Here is a 23,998-nt window from a genome sequence, read left to right on the forward strand (position 1 = left end):
GCTGCCCACTCCCTAGCGCACCAGAGGGAGCCGGCGTGGGGAGGGACCCCAGAAAGAGGGAGCCAGCTCTCTCCTCAGTGACAGCACCTGGTATCCCAAAGGCAGAGACTGGGAGCCAGGGCTCAGTGAGCCCCATTGGCATCTCCCCACCCACCCGCCCCTGCTGCGACAGGGTCATTCGCTGATTAGAAAACAAAGTTACAAAGTAGATTGCACAAGGTCAGGGCAGAGTGGGTTTGGCCAGCGTCCTGGGAACGGACAGGTCAGGGGCTTAGGGATACGATTCACTATGGCATGCGCAGCAGCGAGCCCTGCTTCACAAGAGAGAAATTCAGTGCAAGCCCAGGGCTCCCACTCGGAGCAGGTTCCGCCTGACGGTAGAAGAGTCCTGTCAGCTCCAAAGTGATCCCGAAGATCTAGGCAGGTGGAGTTCCCAGGGGTCTACGTGCCACTGGGCTGAAATGAGATTTGGAGATCTAAATCCTATCCAAGTCTAAATTGGCTTACACCTTATGTAGTCACTTGCACCAGTGCAAGCCCCTCCCAGGTCACTGCGGTAGTGTTTCCCTACCCACTGTGAACTAGTCCGTCTAAATGACTGCACAAGGTGTGGGGGTGGGAGAGAGCAGCAGCCCTCTGATTCTGTACAATCGTTAGAAATCTAGCCCTGGGTTGAGCTGAACCGGTTTGGGCCCGGTCCCAACCTCATTCATGCTAGCATGACTCCACTGGAGTGTTGCCAGATTTATACAGGTGCAAGAGGAGAAACGGACGAATTTGCCAAGGGTTGTGGTGCATTCTCCAGTACCGGCAATTTTTACATCAAGATTGGATGTTTTTCTAAAAGCTCAGCTCTAGGCCTGCACTATCCAGGTCAGACGAGATGATCACAATGGTCCCTTTCAGCCTTCAAAACTATGAATAAAGCCTAGATGTCTTTAAAACAAATCAACATCCCCTCCCCTCCTCCCCCACTGCAAACACTTGCAATAGCTGGTGCTTAAAGCCCCAGCTTGCCTGAGGCAGATACCATCCTACCTGAGACTCGTTTTGAAAATAAGGAAGTTTCCAGTCCTCGTCAGTGGGGAGACAAACTGGAAAACGTGACTCTGAAAGGCTCAAACCAGGATGCAAACAGAAAGAACCGAAATGTATTGTTTTGTTATTTTTAAAATGTCATGATTTTTAAGCCAATCTTCTGATTTGTGGGGAATGGAATGCAATTCACCTCTGACTGATTAGCAGTTCTGCTCCCCCCACACCGAGTGCCCTGGCAACCCAAAGCTGCACCAGGGACAACCGGAAAGGGAAAGGGATTAGCACCCCAGATGAAATTGGCCTGCCTGTTTCACAGCTGGGAGGGAAAGGGGAGTATCAAGCAGGACGCAACCTGCCTGCGCGGTGACATTGCTGTTTGGATGGTTAAAGTCTTGCCATTTCCAACAGGTGAGGCTTCGCCCACAGCCCTGGCAAAGCCAGCCGTTTGCGATATAGGATTTCCCTCTCAAGTTTTCCCACTCTGAAGCTCTGCTGGCAGATTTTGGCTGGACCCTGGGCTGCTCCCCGAAGACAGTTTCACTGTTTACCTGCCCCATCTATTCCAGCCCTGCGCCCAGAAGCCCAGGCAGCGACTATAAAAGGCCATTGTGCAGCGCTGTGGAGTCAGAGGCAGGCCCTGGGGAACAATACAAGGAAATGCTCTTTGCTAGGACGGGAGCCTCCTTGTGACACCACATCACGTTACCAACTGCTGCATGATCAGGCTTGAAGCTGAACCTGCCTCCCCAGCAAACGGCGTGGGGGTGGGGGATTCAAAACCCTCCATACCATGGCCCTGATCCTGCCATCAGAGCCACATGGGCAAACTGCCACTATGGGACTCCACACAGGCACATGGATCACAGCCCAGATGGGCCTGATTGTGCTACCATGCCAGGTCAGGTATCCAATCTACAGAGGGAGACAAAATCCTCAGGCCCATGGGGGTGGGGGGATGTGTGTGTGTGTGGGGGGGGGGGGGGGGGGTTTAAAGGTCTGTCCTGAGACACCTTTCTGCCTGTGGTTGGGAGCAAACAGAGGGGTACCGTGGTCCTTTCCAAGGGCAACAACTAGGATGAGCCCCGCCAGGGTCCTGAGGAGGGTGGGGCAGGGGAGACGGGCTAGGGAACTTCACCAAGATGGGCTTTCTACAGCACCTGAAAACTGCCCCAGTGCAGCCAGGCAGAGGGGCTCAAATTGCTGCGATGCCTTACGCTGATGCAGCCCAGAGCACAGATGCTGATAGCTCCCACAATCCCCCTCCCAGGTTCTGATCAGCCCATCGTACAATGACCATGGGGGAAAACACAGACACGGGGCTTTTCTGACACTCGCCCCAGGCCACTCCGTGAGGCAGTGGTGGTGACTGAAATAAAACCCAGGAATCTCCGGCTTTAACCACTCAAAAAAGTGCCCTCCTTCAGATTCTCCATCCCCGGGAGTTTACAGGAAGCCTCATTAAACCAGGAAATTGCAAGTGACTTTGGGCAGCGAGTGAAACCTCTGGGTTCAGATCCATTTCACCAGGCTAGGCTGGCTGCTTCTGGGAGTGGTGCAGGGCCAGGGCAGGCAGGGAGCCTGCCTTAGCCCCGCTGTGATGCCACCCAGGGTAAGCGCCAGCTGTCTGGAGCCCACACCCCTCACCCCCTCGTGCACCCCAACCCTCTCCCCCAGCCTGGAGCCCCCTCCTGCACCCCAACACCGTGCCCTAGCCCGGAGCCGCCCCAACACCCAAACTCCCTCCCAGAGCTTGCACCCCAACCCCCTGCCCCAGGCTCAATTTGGAGCCCCCTCTCACACTCTAAATCGCTTGGCCCCAGTCCAGAGCCTGCACCCCAACCCCGTGCCCCAGCCCGGTGAAAGGGAGTGAGCAAGTGACAGAGGGAGGGGGGATGGAGTGAGCAGGGTGGGGCCTCGGAGAAGAGGTGGGGCAAGGGTGTTTGGGTTTGTATGTTTAGGCAACCCTATCATGGGGGCCCTAGCTTCCCCACACGGGGTTTCCCTCCACTGCCCCATCTATTCCAGCCCTGTGCCCAGAAGCCCAGGCAGTGACTGTAAAAGGCCATTGTGCAGCGCTGTGGAGTTATAGACAGGCCCTGGGGAACAATACAAGGAAATGCTCTTTGCTAGGACGGGAACCTCCTTGTGACACCACATCACGTTAATGAAAAATGAGTCCAACTCCCCCACCCCTGCTCCCAACATGGGCCAGGATTTCCATGGCAACGGATTAGATCCACAGGAGAGACTTGGGGTCTGCAGGAATCATCAGTCACTAAACCTGAAGGCAAGAGGCCTGGCAAGACTCTGGGGTTCACACAGGTGAATCCCGACCCGTTAACCCCTCCCTAGGCTCCCTTGAACAGTCAGTCAAGCTGAATTGCGTGCGGCTTTGTGACTTAAACCAAATCTGAGCTGTGCTCTCCAGAGTGAGAAAAAAAAACAACCCAACAACCAGGCATTAACCCCTCCCATGCCCCCCAGCAACACCACAGTTACTACCCAATTTAGCAAGTGAGCCAAAATGGAAATGTTTATAAAATGGACTTTCTAGAAACATTCCACATCGACCCTGAGTTCCGGAAAACGGCTTCCCTCTCTAATATGCAACATAAAATGCTTACAAAGGTTTGGGATGATCTCTAGTGATTTTACACCACACCGTCATTACTAAATCTATCTAGATCTCTGTATAGCGCTGTGGATAGACAGGATCAGATCCTCTGCTGGGGTTAGACACCCTCATTCAGCAAAGCGTGTGTTTACCTGTAAACACGGGAGCACTCCCAGTTACTTCAATGGAACAAGTGGCTGATTTCGAGGGCTTTGCTGCATCAGGGCCAGATGGCTCGGGCCCTTACAGCAAGGATTTGATCCTGCTGAGTGGCGTCCTGTTGAAGGAGCTATGTTGATTTACACCAGATAAGGATCTGATCCTATATCTCTAAAAAGAGACTAATAATTTATACATCTATGTACAGTGGTTGTCTCTATTTAGTGCTTATCTGTATAAACGTGTTATTTTCCAACACATGCTATACTGTGCTCGTCTGATAGGGTAATTTTGGGGAACACCCCATTGTGCCAAGACCAGTCACAGAACGACTGTTACGTGGGTAGAGGTTTTTCTTAACCGTGTCAGCAATGTGTACGGCCGATTGCCCTGGTTTTAACAGCGACATTCCAGGCAGCTTTGGAAAATCCTGGCTGTCGTATGCCTGTTACATTAAAATCACAACATCAAAACCAACCGTTCTTTTCTAAAGCCTGGCATTCTAGGCGACTCCCCAGCACCCAGAAGAATAAAGGGCAAGCAACGCCAGCAGCGGTTCTCACCCTCTGCCCAATGCCTTCGTTTGGCATGTCTCTTGCCAGCCTGGGCACTTTCACTCTTGCAGGGACCTGGGGGAAGGTTTCATTAAAAACCTGCCACCAATTGTTTTAGCCCCTCTCCACAGATATCAGATTTTAGGATCTATTTAACAAACGCAAACTCCATGGCCACTGATGCATGTGTCCCTTTAAGAGAAATACATGAGCTGGATTCTGCCGTTTACACCACAGCTGGAATCCTGGCTCCACTGCAGATCATGGGGGGTTTTCCATTGACTTCAGTGGGGCCAGGATTTCTCACAGTCAGTGTAAAATGCTATCAGATCAGCCTGAGAGCACAGGTGCAGTGAGCATGAGGGATATACCAGGATCAGACCTGTTGGCTGCAAAGGGACTGCTCTGGGGGCAGGCCCAACCACTGGTACTGAGTGTTTCCAGCCACGGAGTGGCAGGGAGAGGCCGCTCGGCTATTCCTGAAGGCAGAGCTGGGGTGCAATTAAAACCTCAAAGTGGGGGGGAGGGGGGGACCAAGGAAGGCTGGAGCCCTCAGTCCTTTGGCATTAGAGTCCCTCTCTTCTCTTACACGAAGGCAGACGCCTCTCCCCTCTCAGGTCACCTGAGGTCACATAACCATGACCCGAGCATAGGTCATCAGCTTGGTTTGCACCCAGGACCTTCAGCTCTAAAGCACAAGGCTCTACTGCTCCGACTAGAGGAGTTCCCTCAGCTGGCAACAGTAGTAGACTGTTGTCCACGTTGTAGGCTACAAGCACATTACTGACTCTGAGGTCTCCAGTAGATCAAGTCTCAGGTTCCCCAGAGCACAGAGCCACTGGCCCCCTCCCCTAGGGAATGATACACCCTTTCCCTGCGCACATGGCAGGGGCAGAGTCCACACATGTCTAGATCCACAGGACAGCCCAACACATGAGAGGGGAGGGGAGGGGAGACAAGAGTTACGGACAGAGGGGGTGGAGGATATAGAGTCTCCAGTAGCACCAGCAGCAGAGGGAAAAGCAGCCCCCACACTCCCACCAAAGGTCACAGAGGCCGGGTAGGGAAGGATCAGGGAAGCAGCGAGTCCAGGAGCAGATGAGGCAGTGCCGCTGCCCCTCATGTCCTCCGGGTAGGGACGTCTCCAGTCTGGATGTCTCAGATGGATGCATCAGCTTCTTGGGAGGGCAAAGTTTGGCCCCGATGCAGGACCCAGGGTCTCTCCCATCTCTTGCCAGGGGCTTGCCTGGATCTGGGTTGAGTTTAGAAAAAAAAAAAAAAAAATGGAATGACTCAAATGAAGGAGGAAGCCAGCATGCAGTCCGAGGAGCTGAGAAGCTGCCCAAGCCGGTCCATGGAGGTAAGAAGTCAGAAGTCACAAGTGGGGGGAAAAGAAGGGAGCCCAGTGGCCTGAGTGAAGGCTGACAGGAGAGCGAGATGGAGCAGGCACCTGCAAGAGAGAGAGAGAAAGAGAGAGAGGGTAGGATCGGGGGCAGCCAGACCAGGAAACCCCAAAGAACCACGGCCAGTTGGCTTAGAACGAGACCTGGGCACAGAAAAAAGCTTCCGTCCCCTGGAAATATTTCACCTGTTTTTGGTGCTGAATCAGGAGGAGGAGGTCAAAACGTCACAAGTTTCTCACAGAAGTTCAAAGAAATGGCAAAACGCTGTTGAGTATTGAACTGATCTGAAACAAACCATCTTCCTGTGCTGCCGCGGTGCCTCATGGGAGTTGTAGTTCCGGTGCCTCACACCCCCATTCTTCCCTCTGGGTGGGCTCGGAGGCTGAACTACAACTCCCATGATGCACCGCGGCTACACAGGAAGATGCGCTTTAATGTTGAGCTGATTTGGAAGAAAGAACAAAACATTCTGGTTCTGTTCAACAAACCAAGATGTTTCCATTGAGGTGGAACTGGACCCCAAACAAAGGATTTTGCTGAGATTTATGTGACGGGAAAAAAAAACCCCAAAAGTTTCAGCAAAATCAAAGTTTTTCCAAAGTTTAGAAACATTTGGTTTTGTGGCAACTACATTTTCCATCAGAAAAAACATTCTGATAGAAAATTTCTAACCCAGGTCTAGTTCGAATCCAGGACCCTGCCACTGGAACTAAAGGAGAATCTCCATTAACTGTTTGCAGTACAGGGGTTATGACAAATAGTGGAGTAGATCTGAATCCATCCAGTAGAGGGCAGAAGACATGCACAAATTTAAGGGCCAGCTTTTGACACTCAGACCCACCTTCCCATGCCACACGCAGACTAAATCTCTTTAGTCTCCGATTTCTCCTACGTGGCCTGTCGTGTGATCCAAAACTATAACACAACAGACCGAAGACCGGCCCCAGGTGCAGCACTTGATGCAAATCATTCATATGCTTTTGATTCACACCCCCTGAAAGCCTGGCTCAAGGGGGCCTGGAGTGGTGCTCCCCTGGGACTTCACACTGTGTTTGGCAAGGCTGGGCACAAGTTGGGGGAGGTGGGGAGCAGCAGATCTAGCTGTGTGTCGGGGATCAAAGAACACCCACCAATATGGAGCAGAGCTGCCCCAAGAAGGATCATGGATGCAGCATTTCCCATCGGATCCCCTCTACCCCCATCCCTTCAGAGGGCGCACAGAGTCTGATCCATATTGGCAGTGCCAGTTCTCCCAGCCTCCGGGGGAAGTAAATCTGCTGCCCAAGAACAACCTGGGCACACAGCAAAGCCCCTGGGAGCGAGGAGCCCGGCCTTGCTCTATGGCAACCCCCCAGCAGGAGAGGGCAGGTGAAGGGGCATAATGCAGTTCCCTCCCCCACCCACGCCCCTTGCTCAGAGGCCGACTCACCTGCAGTGCCCTGGGGCCGGTCTCTCGCGTGCTTCACCTCTTGCGGAGCCGCCTCATAAAGCAGCAGGTGATGGTGGCGAGGATGGTGATGCCCGTGAAGAGGGCACTGGCGATGCCCACGATGAGGGGGATGAACAGGGTGTCCATGACTGGGGGGGGGAAGAGCAGAGAGGCCCGTCAGACCTCGTGCGGGAGGGGGCTTTGAGCAGCCAGGCCCGGGGGCCATCAGCCGAAGAGCTGGCAGAGAAGCCGGGTGGCAGGAGGTGGAGAGGGCTTGGACGGGAGGGGGATTAGCTAGGCTATCCTCTGGTAGAGGGCACAGAGCCAGCCCCATCTTGCCCAGAGCCACCTCCCAGCCCCACAGCAGCTTCTGCTGTCAGGCTGGACAGACCCATGGCGCATTGGGGGGCAGCACTCAGCAAGGATACACGGTGGGGGGGAGGAGGGCGGGAGGGGAATGCACCAACACTCACTCAGGACTATGGGGGGTGGCGTCACACCGGCACTCACCCAGGGTGTAGGGATACATGGAGAATGGGCAGCATCGAGTGGCACTCACCCATGGCGGAGGGATAAACCGGGGGGTGGGGGAGATGCGGTGCACACAGCACTCTCCCAGGGCGTAGGGATACACGGGGAATGGGCAGCGCCAAGCGGCACTTGTCCATGGCATAGGGATAAATGTAAGGGGGTGCACGCAGAACTCACCCCGGGCGTAGGGATACACGGCGACGGAGTTGGACTTCACAGCCCCGGCGTTGTACCAGCTGCGGTCAGGGTAGCGCACCCAGGAGGTGACGGCGCAGTGGTACCTCCCCTCGTCGGACGGCTGCACCCCGTGGAGCCGCAGCCGGTGGCACTGCGGCCCCACCTTGTCCAGACTCATGTCCCCGCCTGACGCCCGCCTGCCCAGCTCGGCCACGCCCTCGCGGCTCACAGACGCCACCATCCGGCCCTGGGGCTCCTCCTCCCCCACCGTCACCTCCACCCACCAGCTGACGGCCACGTGGACGGCCTGGGTCGACTCCACTGAGATGTTGCACAGCAGCTCGGCCGTGTCCCCGCGGTAGGTGGCGGGGACGGGCAGCCACGCGTAGACCTCCAGCACCACAGCTGCAGGGGAGAGACAAGGGCAGCAGGAGTTAGTGCACCGGAGCTATGGCCCGGGGCCCAGATGCTGAGCCCCCAGGCCCAGCAGGGTCTGAACATCCCCCACCAGCTGAAGCCTGATGCCGGCAGAGGCAGAGGGGCTGGGGCCACACATGGAAATGCAGAGAGGAGGAAACAATTAAAAACATCACAAAGTTGTCCTTAAGGCATCCCCCAGCAGGGGGCGCTGTAGGGAACAGGGCAGGAGAACTAGCTGTGGGGGGAGCTTCTAAATACTCCAGCCCCGGCCTCCCCCAGCAGGGAGCGGGGCAGGAGCGCTGGCTGTGGGGTGCTCACACCCAGGCCAATCGCACCCTGTCGGAGCAATAGGAATCAGCATGGCCAGGGGCACAGGGCAGACAGCAGGAGTAGGGGTGCAAAGGGGGCCCCCCCAAATGCACGCCAGCCCCCCACCCAGTCCAAGCTTTGTACCTTCTGATTTCATGTGCACCTTCAACCCCTGCGAGCGGCTGCTGGCCACCTCCCGCAGCTGGGCATCAGGGGAGCGAATGTAGGCCCGGGCCACGCAGCGGTAGGTGCCCGCGTCCCCTGGCTGGGCTGACTCGATCCGCAGCCGGTAGGAGCCGGGGTCAGGTGTCAGCTTCTGCAGCGAGACTTGGCGCCGGCCCACTTGGCTGTTGGCATAGCTCTCCCCAGCGACGGCCACCCCGTCCGTGTCCAGCTGCGCCACCAGCAGCCTGTCCCCCTCGCCCACCTCCCAGCTCACGGCGTATGCCAGGTGGGGCGCAGGCGGCACGGGGCCTGATAGGTTGCAAAGAAGCTCCAGGGCGTCTCCAGCGCTGAGCCGGACCCCGGGCGGGCTGGCCGACACCGCCAGCTGGCTCGCTGAAAAGGAACCAAAGAGAGAGCCGGGGGAGTGAGAGCATCCACACAGCCCCATCGGCCCCGCCCAAAGGACCCCATGCTCAGAGATCATTCCACCCAGCACTGACATGTAGCCACCTCTGGGGTGGAGCATGGCTGCTGTTTAACAGCCACACAGCAGTGCTGCACAGCAGTTGAGGGCAGGGGGTGAAGGAGAATTCTGCATTCACTTTGGAGCTGCCTGGGGGAGGGGGGGCGCGAATATTTCCCTGCCAAGCTGCTGAGCCCTTCACACAAACCTCAGCCTGTGAAGCCAGCCAGGGGAACCACAGAATCCAGCTCCCCCGAGGCCCAAGGGTCTGATTCCCTGCCACCTTGCCCCACTTGGTCACTTGCACGGCGATCGTGCAAACACGAGTGCTCTGATTTGCGCCCACTTTGCACCATCTCGGGGGACAACAGGCCATGCAGTCCCCGCTGGTGGGGACAGACCAAGAGGCAGGATCCCGACAGGCACAGGGCTAGCAGCTCACACAGGGCCGGTGCCCGATCCCCCCCTGCCTGACAGGCAGCATCAGCAAATGCCCTGCTACCCCATACTGCCCTCCTCATGGGAGCCCAGCCCAGCCCAGCCCAGCAAGCACCGACACAGGACGTGTCTTGGGGGCGGAGCCAGCCAGGACTCACCGATGGACTGGACAGTCACCTGGGCCAGCGCTGCCCGCTTCTCGGCAATCAGCTGCCAGCTGCCGTCGGGGTCCTGGATCCATTCACCTACTGTGCAGTGGTAGGTGCCCGCGTCCCCCGGGCGCACCTGCCCGATCGCCAGCTTGTACTGCTCACTGCCTGCCTTGACCACGGAGAGCTTCCCAGCCCGGTACCGCTCAGCAAAGCTCCCGCCAGCTTCCACGGCGAAGTCGTGGCGCACCCCGACCACCTCCTGCAGCGTCTGGCGCCCCACGGGGGCATCTGGGGCCGACACCCCGAAGGAGACGGAGAGATGGGTGTGCTGCTGCGTCTGGCTCTGGGCCGTGCAGCTCAGCTGCAGCTCCTGGCCCTCCGACAAGCTGAGCTGCAGCGGGGAGGTGCCAGCCATGCGGCCTCGGAGATGGGGCCTGGGTGTGGGGGCCGAGACCCAGAGCATGTCAGGGATCACTGCAGGGGTGCGGAGAGAGAGAGAGAGACATAGATGTGAGCACGGTCAGGCCTGGCTTTGTCTTGCTGGTCACTGGAGTTAGGGAATCAAAATGCCCAGGGATGACCCCTCAGCTCCACCACTCGGGGAAAGCGTGGGGGGGAAGAGAGAGCTGGGGGGTGCCGAGTCAGAGCCAGATTGGTCCATGGTTCCAGAATGAGTTTGGGGCAGAACCAGGAATAGGACCCAGGAGTCAGGCTCCCATCAACCCTCTCCCGCCCTAACGGCTCTTTCCCTTTGATGTCCGATATCTTCCCCCCCCCCTCCCGACCCCCCATAGCTTTAATCCCCTTGGACGCTGCCCCATGGCCATAAATGCCTGTAGGCCACAGGCTGATGGGAGAGAAAACCCCGCAGCCCTAAGGACACCCCAAAGCCACAGCTCGCCCTTTGGTTCCTCAGCACCCCCTGCTGGCTGAAACGGGGGGGTGGAGCTACCCCAACACCAGGCAGAGAGTCCCAGAGCGGCTCAGTCACTAGCCCCTGCAGGACACTGAGGTCCCAATGGGCCATGGAGCCCAAACTCCACTCTCAGCCCCAGGAGGCGACACTGGCCAAACCCTTGGGTTGTAGCCACAAGGGGCCTGATCCTGTTAGGGCCTGAGCACTCAGCTCCCCAGGGCAGCCACTGAGCCAGGGCGCAGGTTTGCAAGCTGCTCTCTCTGGCCCAGCAGCCTTTGTGGAAGTTGACGACGCCTGGCAGGATTGGGCCCCTAAACCCAGCTGACCCCCTGTAGCTTTGGAGCCCCTTTCCAGAGCCTCTGCATGGCAGAACACAGCCTCTGCTAACCCAACTCCCCTACCCAGCACTGGGGCTCAGGCTGCCCGGCTCTGGGGCAAGCGCACGGCTGCCTCCTGCCCAAGGGGGCCCCCTCCAGGACAGGGCTGATGCCCGTGGCGGATGGGAGCTGCTCCAGGTTTGCAGATAAGAGCCAGAGCCCTGGGCCTCTCTGAGGTGAAAGACCCTATTGCGCACCCCACCCATGCCAGGCAGGGAGAGCGTGAGGTATAGGTGGGGGAGATGCCTGGATCTCCTGTGCATCTGCCATGCCCCAGAGACATCCCAACCCACACCCCTCTCGCCCCACAAAACGAATCCCCCTGCTGGGGTCCGCTCTGCGAAGGCTGCAGCAGGTCTCCCAGCCCGTCCCGCTCAGGAGCTCGCTGGTCCCCTGGGAAGACCCCAATGAGCAAATCCAAAGAGCCCAATCAAGTGGGAACATCCCAAGGCGCAGCTGGCTCCTGGCCAGGCTGCAGGGTATGAGGAACTGCGGGGTTCCCCACGCTCTGTCCCTGGTCCCCTTTCTGAAGAACAAGCTCCAGAGGTGCGATATGATCTCAGCCATCCATGCTGCGTTGCCTGGCATGCAGGCACCGGGGATTCCCACAAGTCACTCCCTTACAGGAAAGGAAAAAGCCCCGAGATTCCCCTCAGGGCGGCAGGGGGACAGAGTGCGTGAGGGTGACTCCACACCTGGGTGCAGTCACTTTTCGCCTCCTCAGAGCCGGGCCCAGGCCCCGCGAAGGGCCCTAGCACAGACAGGTACCTGCAGCACAACACTCCTCTGGCTCCACAGCTGGTGCCGGGAGGGTCAAGCGCATGCCCGTCACTGGGCCCTTTTTGTGTATATGGGAGACTCTCGACTCAGCAGGTGCCCTAGGATTGGGACAGCAGGGGGCTGGGGGTCAGGACTGAGGGGCATCAGCAGAGCTGTTGGGGAGAGTGGCTGAGACAACTGAGGGGGGCGGTGGGTCAGGCTTTGGGATGCCTTGTACTCCATATTCTAGATCATACCAAGCTCTGCGCACGGTATAAATTACGGCAGCCTGGAGGTTGCTCTAACTTGGGACCCTGGGGGGGCAGAATAAGTTAGAGCAACCTCAAGGCTGCTGTAATTTACACTGTGGGCAGGACTTCGTATGATCCAGACTATAGGGAGTGCATAAAACAGAATCCTCCCTGAAGCAACAGACTGAGGGCAGAGAGCATTTGTACAGCGCCTAGCGCAACGAGGCTCTGACCTAGGCTTGGCGCTTGGGCATTACCACGGTACGGAGAACAAGTACACGGTCAGTCACTATAGCGGCCTGATGCACCGCAGCCACCCACCTCCTCGTGCTCATTTGCACCAGGCTGCAGGGTATGAGGAACTGCAGGGTTCCCCACGCTCTGTCCCTGTTCCCCTTTCTGAAGAACAAGCTCCAGAGGGGCGATATGATCTCAGCCCTCGTCACTGGCCCTCGTCACTGATGCAAGTGACACACACAAGGGTCTGGGTGGCAGCGGAGAATTGGGATCTTTATTTCAGGGATTCATCTTGGCACTGGGGGGGTGGGCGATAAGGGGGGTTTACAGCCACCCTCCCTGTCTTGTCCCCAGCGCTGAAATGGGGTAACTGGGAGCCAGGCAGTGTGCATGGGGCAGCCCCCAGCCCTGGAGTCCCCCGAGCTGCACAGCACCCAGGTACCTTTCAGCACCACCTTGCTGCTGTAGTTGCCATGGTACATGGAGTCGGTGGTGGGCGTGTAGCACTCGTAGACGCCGGCGTCCTCGGCCCGCAGCCGGGCCACGCGCAGCTCGACAGCGTCGCCACGCAGCCGCTGCACCGAGACCTCGCCGCTCTGCACGCGGGGGCTGAAGACGGCGTAGGGGAAGGCGGGGTCCCTGGTGCTGACTATGCCGATGGAGATCTCGGGGGCCGTCGGGCGGTACAGGAACCACTCGAAGTGCTGCAGCGTGGGGCCCTCATACTCCGAGACGCTGCAGGGGATGGAGATGGCCGTGCCCTCCACGCGGAACAGGGGCCCTGGGGGCAGGTGCACCTCCCGCGCCCCACACAGCCCTGCAGAGAAGGAGGGGGAGGCGTTAGCGATCGGGGGAATTACAGAGCACAGCCCGTCTCATCCCTCAGCACATAGGGGCCGAGGGGCTCCCATCCCCCACCTCTGTGCCCCCCTGGGGTCTGTGTCCCCACAGTACACTCCTCTTCCCAGGAACCCCCCAGTACTTCTCCTGGGGCTGCCTCTAGGGGCCCCAACCCCTGCCAAGCACATCCCCAGAGCCCCACCCCCCTCATCGTGCCCCCTATCACTCCATCATCCTTGCACGCTCTCCTTCTCAGGCCCCCTATGCATCCCCTGGGGGGTCCCATGTCACAACTAGCCGTGTACTTCCTCTAGACTGAACAGCCCCCAACCAATGGGCTCCATCCCCCATGCCCCCAAGACCCCATCCCCCAGGAACATCCCTTAGTCCCATCCTCCACTCAAGCAAGTCCAGAGCACCCCTCTCCCCAACAGTCAGTTGTTCTCAGCCCCCAACTAGCAACATGCTGCTTGTCTCCCTCTAGTGGCTGCTCCACAACAGGACAACAGCCTACTTCTGCCAGCAGCATCACTCCTTCAGCTCCAGCAGCGGAGGCCAGGGCCATGGTGCAGGAGGCCCAGGGTTCAAGTCCTGGCAATGGGGGGGGTATATGAACTCCCACTGGAAAGTGGCTTCCTCCAGCCTGGCCCTAGGTGCCTTGGCTCCTGGTGCAGAGACCAGGCCAGCTGGCGGCGGAGGGAAGGGAACTGGAGTGGCTTAAGGGGAGGAGGCCCCGGGACATGGATCACAGGTGGGAGCAGATGGGACTTGTGGACAGACAGCATCCATTGAATCCCTTGGTCTTTCCAGCCCTGGATCCCAGACCTCTTCACAGCCCCGACCCCGAGGAGCTAAACCTCCCAGCCCCTGCTGCCGCTGCACAGGGACGGGGAAGGGGCTGCCCCAGGTCACACATCGAGTGGCTAGGAAAGGAACCCAGGAGTCCAGCTTCCGGATCTGTGCTCTAACCACTAGAGAAGGCTGCCTCAGGTTTGGTTTACAGAAACCGAGGGGCAAGTGATGATTTACCCCTCTCCCCTGTCATTCAGCCCCATAGCAGGGAAATCCTTCGCACTCCCCCTGTCCCAGCCCCCCTGCACCCACTGGACTCCACCACCTGCTTCCAGCACAACCGCATCCCCCACATCCTCTCTCACCTGTACAGCTCCCAAGCACATCTCAGGACCCAACACCTTCCCAGAGCCAGCTGCACAACTTCCCCCTCTGCTCCCCCAGCATCAGCCACCCTCCTGTTCTGCAGCCATCTCAGCACAGCCTGCCTCTCTGCCCCCACAACTTCTCTAGTCAGCCCCGCCGCTTCAGGCTACCGAGCACCCTCTCCATCGGCCATCGCAGAAGTGTCACTTTTGCTGTGTTGCTTTTGTCTGCGAAGTGGTTTCAGATGGGGCCAGATTCCAGGCTGCATCCCCAACGTGATCCCACACTGGGTGGGGGGAGCAGGTTGCACTGCTACTGCAGGAGCCAAAGCAGCCCCAGCATAAGCCAGAACAGCCCCAAGGCAGCTCTAACTTATGGCAGCTTCCCCAGAAAGTCCGTAGGGCTACATAGCTCAGCTGACTCCCCGGGCCTGCGAGGGGGCCACATAGGTGCTCCTGAACCCAGGGAGTTCTCCCCCGGGGGTCTCACAGCCACTGGAGCTCCACAGAGATGGCGGGGGGGTTGGTTTGGAGTCTGGCATTGGGGTCAGACTCAGCTCACCAGCCCTTTTCTCCCCCGCCCGGCCCTCTGCCCCATGGCCACTCCCAGTCTGCAGCTGCCGGGAGCACAAACCATGATGCTGCCCGGGATTCCAGACACTGGGCCCGACCCCTTCCTGCTGGGAACTGGGTCAAGGCACAAGGGTCCCAAAGGGCAAGCAAGGAGCCCCATCAGCCCTGGATCCAGTCCTTGCTTTCAGTCACAGGTGGCATGAGTGTAGGAATCTCAGACCAATTCCTGGTGAACGAATTTGTTTTGTTTGTCTCCATCACAAAGCCACAGGATTGGGCAGCATCTGCCCTGGGCTGGGACAGCTGGGGGTGGGGGGACCTGTAGGCTGGAACTGAGGGGCAGGGAAAGGGGGAGCCCTGGGCTGAGGTAGTGGGGGGGAGGGGGGGCTGTGGGTCAGAATTGAGGGATGAGATGGGAGCCTTGTGCTGGGATAGCGGGGGGGGGGGGGGGGCTGTGGGTTGGAATTGAGGAGTGGGAGAGCCCTGGGCTGGAATAGTGGGGGGGTTGTGGGTTGGAATTGAGGGGCTGGGGGAGCCCTGGGTAGGGAAGGGGGGGCTGTGGGTCAGAACTGAGGGGAACCCTGGGTTGGGATGGCAGGGGGGAGTGGGGTTTGGAATTGAGGGGCATGGGGAGCCCTGGTGGGACAGGGGGGGCATGGGCTGGAATTGAGGGGCATTGGCAGAGCCATGGATCGGGGCGGGGGGGGTGCCCAGTGCGGGGACAGCAGGGGGGGCTATGAGTAGGGACTGACAGGCACTGGAGGAGCTGGGTGGGTGGGAGACTTTGCCCAGCTCAGCCGTTTCCTCGTGAGCAGTAAATTTGCTTCCAGAAGCCAGAACAGTGACTGGCTACATATTTGCTTCCTGCCTTGTGCTGGAGCCACCTGCCTCGCTGGTGCACCAGCCCCCAAGGGCTAAACCCCTCGCGCTGGAGGAGAGACGCCAACACTCCTTTGGCCAGCAGCCAGGAGAACCACACAGGCATCAACTGACTTCCAGGGCGGATGGGGGAGCCGCTGCGATTCCTGGGGCAGTTCAGGGCGAGAGCTTCCCTCACCCTCCCAGCAGACAGACAGCTGCCCTGAGAGGCGCCTTCACCTACAGCTCCCCAGAGGTCACGGCTGGGAAGCAGGGTCGGGAGACAGGAGCCAACCCAGGGGTCTGAGCCCCACTGGTATTATGGTAGTGCCTAGAGATCAGAGGGAGGGCCCCCTCGTGCCAGGCGCTGCACAGGCACACAGGGAGAGACTGTCCCTGCCCTCAAGAGCTCACAGGACATAGGAGGGGAAACTGAGGCACCAAGCAGGGAAATGAGGTGCCCAAGGCCAGTGGCAGAGCCAGGAACAAACCCCAAGTCCCAATCCAGTGCTCCGGCCTCGAGCTCACACTGCTACAACCTCAGCTATTTAGCAGCTCCTCAGGAAGAGCTAAGAAAAAACATCTCAGCACAGAACAAATCACAAGCCAGAAAAGGGGCCTAATCCCCAGCAGATTCCCCGATCAAACAGACTGGGGAGTGAGGCAAACCAGCCCCTGCTGGCTCCGCTCTGCAGCCCAACCCAAGGACCTTTGCTCCCGTCCCTGAGCGTTTCCACCCCTGCTCGTCCTCGCCCGAGGACAGCTAGCGCCAGCCTCACATGCCAGCCTTCGTCCCAGCGCAGACCCGGGTCTATTGCCTCATCCTCCACAGGGACAATCGGACTCGGCGCACGACAGCTCTGGGATGCCGAGGGGACAATAGGGAGGAGGGGGGATGCAGCGCCGGCTGTGCTTGCAACAGGCAGGATGCACAAAAGGCTCCTTCTCTTGCATTTGCACCGTGCAAGGCCAGCTAGCCAGACACACGCATGCGCTGCACACCCAGGTCATGCCACCTGGCAGCTAGCTGAGATCCAGGCTGCTGAGACAAAACACAACAGGGACTGGGTCTCAAATGGGTCACGTTTCTTGGTGCACGTTAAAGGGCAGATTTCCCCCAGTGCTCGGCACCGATTTCGTTCACTCCGGCACAGACGCTCGTACCTTGATTTCAGCCCGGCTTCTCGCAGTTTCACTTGTGTCGGCAAATTGACAGGAGCCAGCTAAACTGATCTAGCCATTTCCTGGCTGTGATTTAGTTAGACGGAGGCTGTTTCCGTGCATGGACTAGGTGCCTGAATGGGTGAACTCTTATAAGCCTGGCCCTAAGACTTCAGGCTGGATCACAGATGCCAAGGGACCATCGCGATCCAAGTCAGAGATTATCAAACAGATGCCCACAGCCAGCTCCATAACGACTGCATGAGCCAGAGTGGATCTTACAGACAGACACCCCACATCGCTAGGGCAGCCGTTCCACTAGGTAATTCCCCTCCCTCTTAAAAATGTGCCCCTTATTTCCAGCCTGAATTTGCCCAGCTGCCACTCCCGGATCTCATTCTGCCTTTGCCTCCTGGACCGAGGAGCTAATTAACCATCAGGGACAAGACGACTCCTGTTTGTTTACCACACGCAGCAGGGCCTGATTCTCGTTTGCACAAAGGCCCGTTTACACAGACTGCCAGCGGGCGCCGAGGGGCCTTAGAGCCAGCACCGCCAAAACTCACCAGCCAAAATAATTGAAACCAGGTCCTGCCCCGAAGAGCTGACAGAGAAGGCAGAGAGGCAGGGGTGGGGGGTTTGCTGCCAGGTGAGCACCATGGGAGAAAGAGGTCCATGTGTGGTGGCTGAGCAAATAGGAAGGTTTCCACATATAGGGAGCGAGTTGGGGGGAAGATGCACTTACGGCAGCTGTGCCAAGGGGCCCGACCGGAGGCTCCCATTGGCACCAGAGTGGGGAATAAGCCTTAGTGGAGTCACTAGCTTTGTAACTGGCATCCAGGTACAGGATCACCCATGGGATCCCCGAGACGACAGGTCCCTGCCCGTAGGGTGCCCATGGTGACGCTGGTACTGCAGGGCAGACGCAGGTGGGCCAGGAGCGAGCTGGCCAGCCAATGCAATCATGCCAGCCCCTAGCTCTCGCGCAGCACAGCCACGATCCCAGCAGTCAGGCACCACCGCCACTCCCAATATGCCAGCCTCGGCCATATCGTCCAAGCACAAATGGGGAAACGGAGGCACAGAGCAGGCAAAGTGACTGGCCCAAGGCCACACACAGAGTCAGTGGCAGAGATGGGGATAGACCCCAGGAATCCTGATTCTCTAGCCCGGCTCTAACTACTAGACCCCTCCACTTCCTGATAACTCCCAGTCAGACCAGAGCTAAGGCTGAAAATCCAGAGCCAAACACACCTGCCCGCCCCCACCTGGGCCATGGCAAAGAGACGAACAGCCCCTGCTGAGCCTGGGTGCTAACTGCCAGGCCCTCTGTGTGCTTTGAGATGTTCCAGGGTTCCCTATGGGCCCTGGGGGGCAGGGAATAGCTACAGTGTGCTCTGGCCACACCCGCTATGGGCCCTGGGGGGGGCAGGGAATAGCCATGGCACCTGTGCTCTGGCCACGCCCCCATCTGCCCCTTGTGGGCCAGAGGCTTAATGGCTCATACCCTTCCCCTCGTGCCTTGATCTTAAAGCCTCTCTAGAGGCAAACGGGGCTGGCTCTTCAGATCAGGGGCCCTTCCTTAGAGCTGCCTTTCTGCCCATCCCTAGCCGCAGCCCCCCCACTTGGAGCGGATCACAAGGCCCCGACCTCCAAGGCCCCCTTTTTCCTGGCACAGCCTCTCGTCCAGCAGCCTGGAGCTGCAGCGGAAAAGATTCGAAGGCGGCAGTTCGACACATTCAAGGTTTTTTTGAACCAGGGAGTGAATATTTTGTGGTGAGGAAAGTGACTCACCCTGGCTTTGGTTTCTAAGTAGCATTTCCTGGTTGGGAGGGTTTAAATTCAGCACAGAAAAAAAGATCAGGAGCAGATTCTCCCCCCCGCCCCCTTTTTGGAAACTCAGGCTGGAAGGTCTGAAAAGTTTCACTCTTTGGGGAGCTCCTCTGGAAATTCTGGGCTCCGCTCCCGGTTCCCCTTTCCTCCCCTCCCCCGACTATGAAACTGACCAGGTGTGCTGTGAAACAGACGGGGGGGGGGATGACAGCTGAACTTGGGGGTGCCTGAGTCAACTGGGGGCGGGGGCTGTGAGACACAAGGAGAACGCCAGGCTCCCAATCTAATATTTAGCAGTGCATTTGCCTTTCTGCTGCTGGGCTTTCAAAATAATATATTGTGGTTTAAAACCAGAAGTCAGTTTGAGTGAGGATTTTTTGGGGGGTGGGGGTGGGGTGGGGATGGGGACTGTTTGATATACCTAGACTTGGGATTATTATTGTTTGTTTATATTACAGAAGTGCCTCGACTCCTCCGCTGAGATCAGGGCGCCGCTGTGCCAGGCGCTGCACGGATAGAGTCCCTGCCCCAGCTGAGATCAGGACCCATTGCCCCAGGTGCCGCACAGACACAGCTAGAGACACAGTCCCTGCCCTGAAGCGCTCAGCCTGCACAAAGGGTTTAGGGAAAGGCAGATTTAAATCTTGATTTAAAATCTGCCGGTGATGGAGAATCCACCCCAGCCCTGGGGTAAATTGTTCCAGTGCTTAATTACCGGCACTGTTAAAAATCTATGTCTCATTTCCAGCCTCAATTTGTCTAGCTTCAATTTGCAGCCACTGGCTTGAACCCAGATGCCCTGGGTCCCAATCCCATGCCACAGCCACAGCGCCTGTTTTCCTCTCTAAGGCATGGGGCTGAAATGCAGCGCGCGGGGGGCAGGGCAGGGGGCTGGCTCCTTCATGATGCCGAGTGAGCATAACAACTCCTCTCCTTTGTTGTCATCAAGGTGAAAACTGGGAACCTCAGCGTCACTGAGCCCCATCTCTCCAGCGGTAGCAGTCCTAGGCCGTTATCTTCCAGCAGTCTGGAATGGAATATGACTCACGCAGCGCTGGCATGCTCGGCTAATTCCTTGGGGTGTTGCAGGAGGAAAGCAGGGTCCCCAGAGCTTGATTCTCACAAGGTTCAATTACTCTGCCCGGTCACCAGGGCAGAGGGTGGGTGCTGCAGGGAAGAGACAGGTCTGGGAGCTGGGATGGAGCAGCCTGGGCGGTGGATCAGTGGTGTGGCCAGAGCACCCTGCAGTTATTTGCAGCTCCCCGGGGGAAGGAAGGGGTGAATTAGAGCAACCCTAAGGCTGTCCTAATTTATACCAGGGGCAGGCCAGGGCCTGGAATATAAGAAGTGCCAAGGTGGTTTAAAGCCCCTCCCTGCCCAGTGTCCCCAAGGCAGGAGGTTAATGAAAAATCAGGCACACGACTTCTAGCTGTGCTTGTTAAAAGGGCCCGCAGAGCGACTCACCCTTCTGCAGGGGAATTGAGGGAGATTTATGCTGCTTCGCCACTGAAATTCCTTTGGGGGCGGGCAAAGCTCTGACCATGCGGTGCAACCAGCAAGCGCTCGGGCCTGGAACAGGGACCACGATGTCCCAGCTGGGGAGCCGTGGGGTGTGCAGACCTGGGGGCAGAGACTCTTCCTGAGCCCTGCCCCAATCCCCACCCCTCCCAAAGTCCCAGATCCGTCTATATTCACAACTTGGGGTCTGGCCAGCCAGCCCCAGGCAGGACAGAGGGAGTCGCCTCCTGGGCCTGACCTGATCTTGCCAGGGCCTCATTTGAAGCGTCCAGAGCCTGTTCTTAGCATGTGGCACAACGACGACATACCCCCCCCCCCCCCCAACCCAGGAGCCAGCCAATGATCAAAGCCCAACGGATCAGAGGGAAGCAACAACAACAAATGAGGATCAGACTAAATAAATGGAGAGAGACAGAAAAGACAACCCCCCTCCCACACACACACACCCAGCTGCCCTCAGAGGGCTGGGACCATGCCAACAGGCAGGTGCTGCGGTAAATGGGGGTCAGGCCCCACTGCTCTGGGGTGGGCTCTGGGTGGCAGAGGTAGCCCTGGAGGTGTGAGCTGCAGGGGTAAGCGCCATGGACACACATTTCATAGGGGGGGATGATAAGTGGGAGGAAGGAGTGGGCCAGTCTCTAGGCAGATGCAAGGCAAAGGGTTGTGGGGAGACTGGAGAAGGAGGGATCAGGTAGGGCCCTCCCCCCCCCGTCCGCACTGCGCCCCCAGCCGCCAAGGGGGCAGGGCTCCCTCCCCCCCCCGTCCGCACTGCGCCCCCAGCCGCCAAGGGGGCAGGGCTCCCTCCCCCCCCCCGTCCGCACTGCGCCCCCAGCCGCCAAGGGGGCAGGGCTCCCTCCCCCCCCCGTCCGCACTGCGCCCCCAGCCGCCAAGGGGGCAGGGCTCCCTCCCCCCCCCGTCCGCACTGCGCCCCCAGCCGCCAAGGGGGCAGGGCTCCCTCCCCCCCCCGTCCGCACTGCGCCCCCAGCCGCCAAGGGGGCAGGGCTCCCTCCCCCCCCCGTCCGCACTGCGCCCCCAGCCGCCAAGGGGGCAGGGCTCCCTCCCCCCCCCCGTCCGCACTGCGCCCCCAGCCGCCAAGGGGGCAGGGCTCCCTCCCCCCCCCGTCCGCACTGCGCCCCCAGCCGCCCAGGGGGCAGGGCTCCCCCCCCCCCCGTCCGCACTGCGCCCCCAGCCGCCAAGGGGGCAGGGCTCCCCCCCCCCCCGTCCGCACTGCGCCCCCAGCCGCCAAGGGGGCAGGGCTCCCCCCCCCCCGTCCGCACTGCGCCCCCAGCCGCCAAGGGGGCAGGGCTCCCTCCCCCCTTCGCCCCCCGGTCCCCAGCCGCCCAGGGGGCAGGGCTGCTCCATCTCCAGGAGCACACATGCCAGAGGCCCCACACACCCACCCCACACATGCCAAGCAACCCGGGCTCCCCGCGCCCCATGCCCCCAGCAGCCCGCGCCCCGGCGACTCACCCAGCAGCAGCAGCAAGGAGCCCAGCACGCCCCGGCGCAGCGGCTCCCTCATGGCTCCCATGGTGGCGAGCACCGGCCGGGGGCTAGGAGCCTTCGCCGGGGACGCGCCGCCCGAGGCCAGACAGCCCGCGGCCCCCTGCGCCGCCTCGGTCCCGTTCGGCCTCCCCCGGCCCCGCCCGATTGCAGCGGGCGCGCAGCGCGGCTCGCCGAGCTGGGAACAGCCGCTGGGCAGCCCGGATCGATCCCCCGGCCCGGCCCCCGCCGCAGCCTGCGCGCCGCCACGTCCCGCGCCTGGGCTCAGGGCTACAGTCGGGGCGGAAAGCCCCCCCTCAATTTCCTGCGTCTCCGCTGCGGCCTCCCCGTGGGAGGGGTGGGGGTTGCGCTGAGCGTCCGTGTGCAGCTGTTGTACGTGTCCCACCCCAGAGGCGGCTGCATGTCAGTGCTGGGTGTGGTAAGGGGTCCTTGTGGAGCATTACTGCCCGGCTGCTAAACAGCTGCCTTCTTCCACCTCAGAGGTGGCTGCCTTTGAGTGCTGGCTGAGCAATCCTTGGCCCTTTGCACAGTGCTGCCCAACAGGGTGTAGGGGAGCTGCCCTTGGCAGGATGGAGGGTCCCTGGGAGGAGAGGAAATCTGGAGACTTCCCCACCCCCCTCGTGAAATAAGATACCTTAAACTCTGAGAGAGAGTGAGGTCTAGGGAGCCAGGACTCCTGGGTTCTATTCCTTGCTCAGGGAGGGGACTGGGGCCTAGTGATTAGCTCAGAATCCTGCCTGTGGAGCAGAACTCCTGGGTTCTGTTCCCCGCTCTGTCACTGACTTGTGTGACCCTGTGTGAGCCTCAGTTTCCCCTATGTGTAATGCAGATGGCCCTGACCTACCTTGCAGGACTGGAGGCAGCTGGGATTGTTGGGAGGGTTAATTCATCATCTGGCTGTGGAATCAGATTTTCCTATAGCAGTTCAGGAGAAGGTGAAGGACCATTATTGTTAGGGCAGGAGTCACCAGGTGGCGCTGTTGCACCCAGTCATATAAGGTCTGTTTGGTCTCAAGGGAGCAGTGTCAATCTTTGCTGAAGTGCTGCCTTGTTGTTACTTTTTTGGGGACGCAATTGCTTTTGGGGGAGCTGTTGCAAGCAGTTTGCTCCCTGCTGGAATATCTTGAAGGAGAGTCAGTTCTTGAGGCAGAGCTGTTCCCTGGGAACCAGGTGTGGCTGTGTGGGCTGAGATGTCAGAGAGGGGGGCGTTGCCTGCCTGTGGTCTGGGATGCCACTGTTCTGGGACTGGTGCATATAGTGTAAATAAACAAGTGGTGCTAAGAATACACAGGGGCTCCATGTCACAGGTTTCTCCTCCAATAGAAAACTGACTTGCTAGGCCCCAAAATCTGCTACTGTTTGGCAGAGGGGTGACAACATTAACCCTACTGCCCCTCCTATCATACAACGGTCTCCTGAACACAGGACTTATCTAGCTGCTTTTTCAAATGCAGCTCAGCTGTATTGTTGGGAAACTCCCCCAGAAGCCAAGAACACCCCACCCCTCCCCAGACACACACACTCTCACCCTTGGGCATGGACTAAGTGCTGGATCTGAGTGGGGAGACATGCAGGACCAGCTTGGGGCTTTGTAGCTCAGGCCTGCTGTGAAAGTGTTTGATGCTGGCTCCTTACTGCCGCGCCTGTGCCTGCTGTGGGAAATCCTCAGGCTGTGGGAAATCCTTCTCCCTGGGATCTGGTAAGAATCTGCCTGAATCTCGAGCCCCAAACCTCATGCCCAGCTCAGGGGAGTTTCCAGAGTCCATGGACATGATTGTTCCTCTTCACCCTGCTCCTGAGGGGACCTGATGAGGGGGGTGGTGGGGGGGGGGTGGTGGAAGGGACCCAGAATCGAACCACCCAGCTCACAGAGCTCTGTGCTAGGCCCTTTGGTGATCAGCACAGAGCAGCCTGGACACTGAAAGGCACGTTGAGGGTTCTCCACCTGGCCCCGACACAGGGTGGCACCAAACTGGCCTTACCCCTCCTGCCATCCTCACCTCGGCAAAGGGGGCAAGACGCCGTTTCCCTGTGAGATCCCTGGTCACTGCAGCAGCAGGCAGCGTGAGTTATAGCAGCCTTAGCTCTGCTCTAAGTTACCCCAGGACCAGTTCAGAGCCCAGGAGCAGAGAGCCACCATGCCCCTGCTAACCAGGCATCAGC

At 59.1% G+C, this 23,998-nt stretch overlaps 1 protein-coding gene across 2 annotated transcripts; it reads right to left on the reverse strand.

Annotated features, from left to right (window-relative positions):
• Positions 1-1,136: 1,136 nt before the first annotated feature.
• IGSF8 (immunoglobulin superfamily member 8) lies at positions 1,137-22,274 on the reverse strand. Of its 2 annotated transcripts, none has more exons than XM_037883241.2 (7): positions 21,803-22,274; positions 12,835-13,209; positions 9,859-10,326; positions 8,779-9,192; positions 7,906-8,310; positions 7,198-7,346; positions 1,137-5,617 (listed from the first exon to the last, which is right to left on the reverse strand). In XM_037883241.2, exons 1-6 carry the CDS (start codon positions 21,861-21,863, stop codon positions 7,231-7,233), a joined length of 1,839 nt encoding a protein of 612 aa, XP_037739169.1. In that variant the 5' UTR covers positions 21,864-22,274; the 3' UTR covers positions 1,137-5,617; positions 7,198-7,230. The 2 variants fall into 2 exon arrangements, with proteins under 2 accessions (XP_037739169.1, XP_037739168.1); XM_037883240.2 differs by having other exon boundaries at positions 1,137-5,815; positions 21,803-22,273.
• Positions 22,275-23,998: the final 1,724 nt, after the last annotated feature.

This window comes from Chelonia mydas, chromosome 24 (assembly GCF_015237465.2).
Source record: "Chelonia mydas isolate rCheMyd1 chromosome 24, rCheMyd1.pri.v2, whole genome shotgun sequence".
Lineage (NCBI taxonomy): Eukaryota > Metazoa > Chordata > Testudines > Cheloniidae > Chelonia > Chelonia mydas.